Genomic DNA, 8165 nt, shown 5'->3' on the forward strand with positions numbered 1-8165 from the left:
ATAATGCATGAGCCCAAGGTCAGTCATATCAAAAGACTGGCATAAGTGTTGTTTGATTCCCTGAATCAAAGATGCCGAACTGCCAATGATGATCAGATCATCCACATAGATAACCAGAAGGATGATGTCACTGTCAGTAGTCTTGATGTACAGATTTGAGTCTGAAGAACTCCTCTTGAAGCCTTGATCACTGAGGTACGTATCAATCTTGATGTACCATGCCCGAGGGGCCTGCTTCAAACCATAGAGAGCTTTTACCAATATGAGAACCTAATGGTCTTTACCAGCAACCTTGAAACCAGGAGGCTGCATCATGTAGACCTCTTCATGGAGATCACCATTCAAGAAAGCACTCTTTACGTCCATCTGATGGACCTTCCAGCCAAACTGTGCTACCATGGCTAAGACTAATCTGATGGTGCTCATCTTTGCAGTAGGAGCAAAGGTCTCCTCATAATCAATGCCCTGACGCTGAGAAAAGCCCTTTGCCACTAAACGAGCTTTGTACTTATCCAAAGTACCATCTGATTTGTATTTGATTTTGTAGACCCATTTGCAGCTAATGGGTTTCTTCCCTGGGGGAAGATCAGAAAGGACCCAAGTGTTGTTCTTCAGCAGGCTCTGGTGTTCAGATTGCATGGCCTGTTCCCACTCTGGAATTCCTTTAGCCTCGAAATATGTTTGAGGTTCAAACACACTGTGAATGTTGGCCATAAGAGCAAAGTTAACAGAATCTATAGTTTTGCTCTTTTTCCGAGTAGTTCTCCCATCAATGAGCTCATCATCATGAAGATCAGCAAGTGTCTTAGCCCACCACTTAGGCCGGAGAGGAGAATGACCAACAGTAGTACTAGGAGATGCTTGATCAGCAGGATCCTGATCAGAAGAATCTGGATCAAACTCAGGTGAAGCATATTCAAAACGAGGTGATCCTGCAGGAGAAGCCGGAGGTGGCTGTACAGGTATCACTGGCAGGACTGGAGCTGTAGGAGCTACTGGAGCCCTCCCATCAGGTGGACCTAATGGAAGCCGAACTCCCAAATCATGAACCTGCATAGGCTGGTCTGCTGGATCAGGAACAGGAGAAACAGGCATGAATGGTCCTCGCTACTCATCAAAGACTACATCGCGGCTGTATATGAGACGAGATGTCTCAACATCAATAAGGCGGTAGGCTTTGTGAAGACTGCTATATCCAGCAAGCATCAGTTTCTGACTCTTGGCATCCAACTTGGTGCGTGAAGCATCAGGGATCCAAACAAAAGCAAGAGAGCCAAAAACCTTCAGGTGACTGATTCTGGGCTTGCGACCTGACCAGGCCTCTTCCGGAGTTTTACCTTTGACCGCCACTGTGGGTGACCGGTTCAACAGATAAACTGCAGTGTTAACTGCTTCTGCCCAAAAACGCTTCGGAACATGTCTGTGTTCGAGCATGGAACGAGCCATCTCGGTGATTGTCCTATTCCGACGTTCAACTACACTGTTCTGTTGTGGCGTGTGGGGTGTGGTGAACTGGCGTTGGATGCCATGTGTATCCAAGAAGCTAGAGAAAACATTAGAACAAAATTCCCCCCCATTGTCTGATCTAAGAGTAATAATAGATTTCCCAGACTCTTTTTCAACTAAGGGTTTAAACTTCTGAAATACAATAAATGCATCGGATTTCTTTTTAAGGAAATACACCCACATTTTTCTACTGAAATCATCTACAAACAACAGAAAATACTTGTACCCAAGAACAGAAGGAGTGGCCATAGGGCCGCAGATATCAGCATGAACAAGCTGAAGTACTTGAGAAGCTCGCCAAGAATCGCCACTGGGGAAAGGTGTGCGATGTTGCTTCCCAGCCTGACATGCGTCACAAACTCCAAGGTGTTGGGTTTGAATCTCTGGCAAACCAAGAACAAGCTCATCCCGAGCAAGTTGTGAGAGATAATGCACATTTAAGTGCCCATATCGCTGATGCCAAAGTGTGCTGATGGAAGATCGCCGAGCAGCCATAGCTAAGTCCTGAGAATCACCAGAATCAGTAAGTCTGAAAAGACCATGATCCTCAAGACCAACTGCAATAGTAGACTTAGTCGCCCGATCAGTGATGGTGCACTGATGTGAACTGAAGGTGACTGCCAAGTGTGGAGAATGTCGCAGCAACTGACTGACCGAGAGTAGATTTAGTTCCATCCCTGGAACGTAGTACACATCAAGGAATATGAGCTTCCTCCCAACAGACTGAATTTGAATGTTGCCTTTACCAACAACCGTGTACTCTTCTCCACCACCAAAGATAACAGAATCTGAATAAGGCTGGTAGTCAGTAAACTAGTCTCTGCGGTGAGTGAAATGTCGAGAGGCACCTGAATCAATGTACCAGGCAGATGACTGTACATGATCTGCAGGTCTTTTAGCCATGAAGGCATAAAAGGCAGATTCCACCTGCTCAGTGTGCTCTGCACTGTTCGCTTTGGGTTGCGAACCTGATTGCTTAGACTGGGCAGCTAAGCGTTTCCGACATGCAACCTTCATGTGACCATACTTGTGGCAATAGTTGCATTGAATGTTCTTCTTTTTGGTACCATCGGATGCTGGAGCAGAAGACTTCTGCTGAGATGGTTGCTGAAACTTGCCCTTATCTTTCTGAAAGGATTTCGCAGCAAAGGCTTGCTCAGTGGAGGTGGAACTGGAGCTGCTACCGAACTGTTGTTTCCACCGATCTTGCTGAAGTAGCAGGGTGCAGAGATCAGTGAACTTTAGATCAACACCAGTAGATGTGATGTTGAGAGTCTGCATAAAATGCTCATAGGAATTTGGTAAACTCCGAAGAGTGATTACCACAATATCCTCTTCCTCCATCTTGCGACCGATGGCAAGTAACTGATCACGGATTTCCTGAATCCGATTCAGGTGTGCCTGGAGCGAGGTGCGCTCATCCATGACAATAGAAAACAGAGTGTTTTTCAGAAAGAAGGCTCTGCTCTTGTCGGAAGTCTCATGAAGACCTTTTAGATGTGGCCAGATTTCGGCCGCTGTCTTGCCGGATGGAATTTGAGAAAGCTGGTCATTAGCTACAGAGAGTTTGAGAAGCATTATTGCCTCTCGATTGTTCAGATCCCATGTATCTTGATCAGGACCCAGAGAAGTCGAACGCTGCTTAACACCCAAAACAAGTTGATCGGTGTTTCGATATTCGAAGATTGCGATGATGCGCTGCTTCCAGGTTCCATAATTGCGACCATTGAATTTAAAATTATTCTCGAGCAGAATATTTGTCAGAGATGCCATGGCACGTTTTTCAATGAAAAACTGTGAAAATCTGTGAAGGCACGTTCTTCGAGGCAAAAATACGGAAGACCCAGAAGAATCAGAGAATGACCCAAAAGAGAGCTCGAAAAACCCAGAAGGAATCTGGTGTCGTTTTCTGAATCCGCTGGCTCGAAAATCAAGGCGCAAAAATTGAGGCACCCCGAAAAAACGAACGACAACCCAGTTGAGCTCTCGAAAAACCCACCAAGAATCTGCAAACAAAAAAAAATTTCGACTCCAAAAATTAGGGTTTCGAAAAAAAACGGCCCTAGCTGAAAAAAGCTTGAAAAAACTTCAGATTTCTTGATGAAAAATGGTCGAATCTGCTTCCCAGAGCATGATGACAGACTGAGACGGCTAAGAGCATGAAGATTTGATACAGAAACATGCAGATTTTCACCCCAAAAATGCGAGTCTCCAAAAAATGGCCACGATTTCCATGCGATTTGCAGATCCGTAATTCGGGAATTTCTCCAAGCAGAAAAACCCTAGGTGGGTTTTGGAGAAATTAGCTGAAATAATTTTGGAAAATTTTAAACAAATAATTTCAAGAAGAAATTATAAATTTTTCCGAAAAAATTTAAGTATTTAGCTCTGATACCATATTACAAAGTAATTGGTAAATACTTGCTTATTAATAACAGAAACCGAAAGGTCAATTTATACAAAAGGAAGAGATGATGTTTCCTTAGGAAACGATCTTAAAGAATAGAAACATTCTATTCCAGAGAAAGCAAAAAATGAAAGCAAACTAAAGCTAAAGATATTTACAAGATAACCATTAACTAATAATAGACGTCTTATCTATTATTGTAATATTTTCTCCTCGCTTGTTAGGCTACTCCATCCCTCACCCCCTTGGTTGCAGATCTTCTAATGGCAAAGGTGGTGGAGCAGCACTACCTACAAGTCATATGATAGCTACCATTGGGCATTAAAAATGGGATCGCTCTACAATAATTGGAGGAGAGGGGGTCAGCCCTTCTTCGTTGGGAAAGTGCCCTACATAAACTAATTCAGGGTTCAAAAAGATGCACCAGCAAAAAGGGGAGGAGCCGAGCGGGTAGCACCATCAGCAGAGCTATTGTTGGAGTATCAATCATTCCAAGATTGAAGATAGCTTTAAACTGATTCTTAGTGCACCCTTCTCTTGAAAGTGTCTTTGTCTGAAAAGTTTTGACTAATTAAGTGTGGTTACCAATCATTTTGGCGCAAAAGTGGTTTTCACAGCTACCAATATGATAGTTGTGAATTAAATATGTAAAGTAACCTGAGAATCCCTTCCTACCCATCTTGAAGCAAATTTTGGCAGTTCTTATAACCAGAAGCATTAACAAAGACATGGCGTGGTTATACCTCTCTGCAAGAGTAGCAATCTCAATAATCCCTCTAAATACTGCACAATTACGGTGAATCCACTTCTTGGTAAATTATTTGGGGGCATGATAGAATGCAAAATCAGTAATTGGGCGAAGAAAGGAAAAAAAAGAGCAAAAGGGCAGGTTGAAATTAGACTGAAATACTCTACCATCGACCCCTGCATCAGTCTTACACACCTTATTGAGAAAGTTTAGAAAATTGAGACCTTCAAAGCAGAGGCATTCTATTATTTCGTAGATTTCAAAAAAAGCATTTGACATAAATCCTAGATACAAGTTTGGAAAAGAAAGGAGGGGCTCAAGATCCAAAATGAGCTTAGAGCGACAGTTCATAGACTCTATAAGCTCTATAAGCAAGTTAGAGCTAGAACCAGGACAAAAGATGGCATGTTAGAATGCTTTGGCAATGATATTGGGGTAAAACAGGGAAGCCCTCTCTCACCCACTCTATTTGGCTTGTATATTGACAAACTAGAAGAATGGTTAAACAAAATTGTAGGAGAGGGGTCCAACTTGCCAGGTACATGACGAAAGTTACTTCTTTGTGCTGATGATTTATTCCAATTGCGCAAACAGCCAAGAACTTGAGAGAAAACTTAGGGCACTAGAGAGTTTTTGTCACGAAGTTGGGAAGCAAGTGAACACTAGCAAGAGTAAAATCATGATTTTCTCTTTCAAAACAAAGTAGCATGATAATTTCCTCGTTAAAGAATATGCTTGAGATCGTGGACAAATATTAATACTTATCTCAGTTGGGAGACTTGTAGAACTAAACAGATGCAAGGGGGATGGATAGCTTCCTTTTTGCAGTAAAATAGGTGTAGACAAGTGGAACTATAGGATTGGAAAACCAAGAAGACTCTTTTTGGCCTACTGGTCACTCCAGTTGTGTTGTACTGCTGTGAGGTTTGGGGAAGCAGCCTTTCTAACCACAAATGGAAACAAATTTGAAGAATACAAAAACATCTTATCAATACTGATTTTATAGTCGAATCAACAATTCCCTGTGAGATTCTTTTGGCCGAAGCAAGTATGTTCTTGATGGAAGATTTCGTGGTTATCCATCTGTTAAGCTATTTAAACAAATCTGAAAATATGGATACACAACACTGGCCCAAGTGAGTGGTCAAGGAGAGATTAACTGCAGAGAGAAAAGGTGGATGAGGCAGAATAAGGAATGGCTAAATAAGTGGAACATTGACATGCAAAAACGTCTCAATTCTAATGAAGGATAAAAAGACGTACAGAAAAAATTTAAAGCTACCATGTGACAAAGCAAATGGGAAGGAAAAAAACCCACCATGTGAAAGAGTTCAATCCCACATGGGGTAATGAGGATAAAGACTATTTACGGGTGGCAATCAAAGGTAAAGCTAGACTGTTAGCGGCCCAGTTGAGAACCAGATCCCATCATCTGCAGTGCATAGCAGGTAGATGGCTAGTGTCCAAAAAGGTTCGGGAAGAAAGAACATGCATTTTTTGCAGTAAGAGATGTGTTGAAATAGAATGACACTGTACTTTCGAGTGTGTTGCCTATCGGGATATCCATGCACCATATGAAGACAATTTGAAGGAGGGCTGCATACATCAACTTTTTAATGAAATAAGATGGCACAATACCACTGGTTTTTTTATTCAGATTCATAACAGGAGGGTTTATATTAAATGGAAAATGAAAACAATATAGGTCTTTGATTTACAGTCCCATAGATTGTCCCAGTCTCATGGATGTCAATGAAATACCTTCATTCATCCATACATACAATTAGAGGCAGAAGCTTATATGTGACATATGTTTGGGTTTTTTAAAAGGTAGGGTAAGCCTGAAGTTTTTTGGTCATTGCAATGTGAGACCAATTTGGCATTTGATAAGCCTCTTGTTTTGCCTTACCTTATAGACTAACCAAATCTTGTACTCGCAATCAAGACAAACTTCATAAGTAAATTTGAATTTGCCAACTCATTTGTACCTAACTCGCCATATGTATCTCCAATTTGATAGTATGCGTTGAAGGTAGACTTTTGCTCGGGGATATTGAATAAAATTGAAGCCTGCTTCATTTGCATGGTTATTGCCTTGTGTGAGCCATATTGCCACAACATTTTTTCAACTAATAATAAAATGTCAATTCTCAAGATAAAAAAACTAATATAAAACGTGATCCGAAACACAGTTGCAAAAATTACATACCCAATCACATCCAGAAACATTAGCAACTAAATTAAAACAAAAATGTAAGATAAATTGCAGAAGAGAGATTAAATATAAGCTCTAACCAGCATTTAACTAAAATATTATTTGGATCAATTGAAAAACTGACGACTCAACACAAACCCTAGCCATCATTTAACTTCAACTGCAGAATTAGCTTACAGGAAACCGTTACCAGTCTCTCAAGTGTGAGAGAACATCAATTGATTTAGTACAAGGTGCGACGAGATTCTAAATAATATTGAGCTTGATGAGAACATTATTCCCTCGTAAAGAAATTTGTAATAAGGTATAATACCAGCAAATAATTCTTCAATATGCTATGTAGGCATGTTTACTTTTCTATAGAACTCGGAGCTTGACCTAAATTAAAAGCAAAAATGGTGAAAAGGGAACAAAATCGCTCACCTCTCTGCGAGAAAGTTCGGCTTTCCAGGCGGCTTCGCGCTCGGCAACTTCACGCTCACGCTCCTCAATATAACTCTGCATCTCCCGCTCCTTCATTATCCTATCTTGTATGTCTGCTTCCAACGCCTCCTTCAGCTCCTTCACGAACTTATCCACTACAGCCTTAATGCGCAGAGACATCGCTGCAGGAGATTCGAACCTGGGACCTGCCTGCCTTACTCAGAATCTATACATACTCGCAACAATATCGAACAGAGGTTTGAGATTCAAGCTACTGTCCACGTTGGACAGAGGTGAGAGACGTTGGTAAGGAATTTGCTGTTCTAAACCCGTCCAAACAGGCGGCAAAACGCCAGCTGGCAGGCTCTGCACCGCTGAAGCTCGTTTTGAACCAGAGAATTGTTTGGACGGACGATATCCTCTCGCAGTGTTACATCGCCAAAACTCCTCTTTCCTCACGGACACGTATGCAATTTCTAAATCATTGGCGATCACTGTTTTGTTGGAAGGGTGTCTTGTACAATAGGCCTAGTACCTACAACGTCACCTATTAGTGGCATTTGTATTGAGAGGAGGTATGCTGATAGGTTTTTAATTTGACAGCATAATTAGCATTTGTACTAAGCAGAGGTGCAACAATAAGTAAGAGTCAAGATGTTCCCTTTTTAATGTTCATAGTATACATTGCATATTGTCAAATGAAATAGATGCAAAAAAAAAAAAAAAAAAAATTAGGAGACTAAAGTTATTTAAAATCATTTATAATATTCTTTTATCTTTAAAAAAATCAACTTTTTGACTTCAATTTATTTTAGTGTTGTCAAAACCTACACATATGCTTTTGTTATGCACAATATTCCTCTTCC

The 8165-nt window shown here is 41.1% G+C and overlaps 1 protein-coding gene across 3 annotated transcripts in view; it reads right to left on the reverse strand.

The window, feature by feature from the left end:
• LOC149563329 (beta-mannosyltransferase-like protein) overlaps positions 1-7594 on the reverse strand; it is a 56687-nt gene extending 49093 nt beyond the window's left edge. For all 3 annotated transcript variants that reach the window (XM_089826677.1, XM_089826678.1, XM_089826679.1), the window contains exon 1: positions 7300-7594. In XM_089826677.1, the coding sequence (XP_089682803.1) occupies positions 7300-7479 (180 nt within the window). In that variant the 5' untranslated portion in view covers positions 7480-7594. The remainder of the gene's footprint in view (positions 1-7299) is intronic.
• Positions 7595-8165: the final 571 nt, after the last annotated feature.

The sequence above is a fragment of the Cupressus sempervirens genome, chromosome 4, assembly GCF_028749045.1.
Source record: "Cupressus sempervirens isolate cs-2001-9-10 chromosome 4, ASM2874904v1, whole genome shotgun sequence".
Classification (NCBI taxonomy): Eukaryota; Viridiplantae; Streptophyta; class Pinopsida; order Cupressales; family Cupressaceae; genus Cupressus; species Cupressus sempervirens.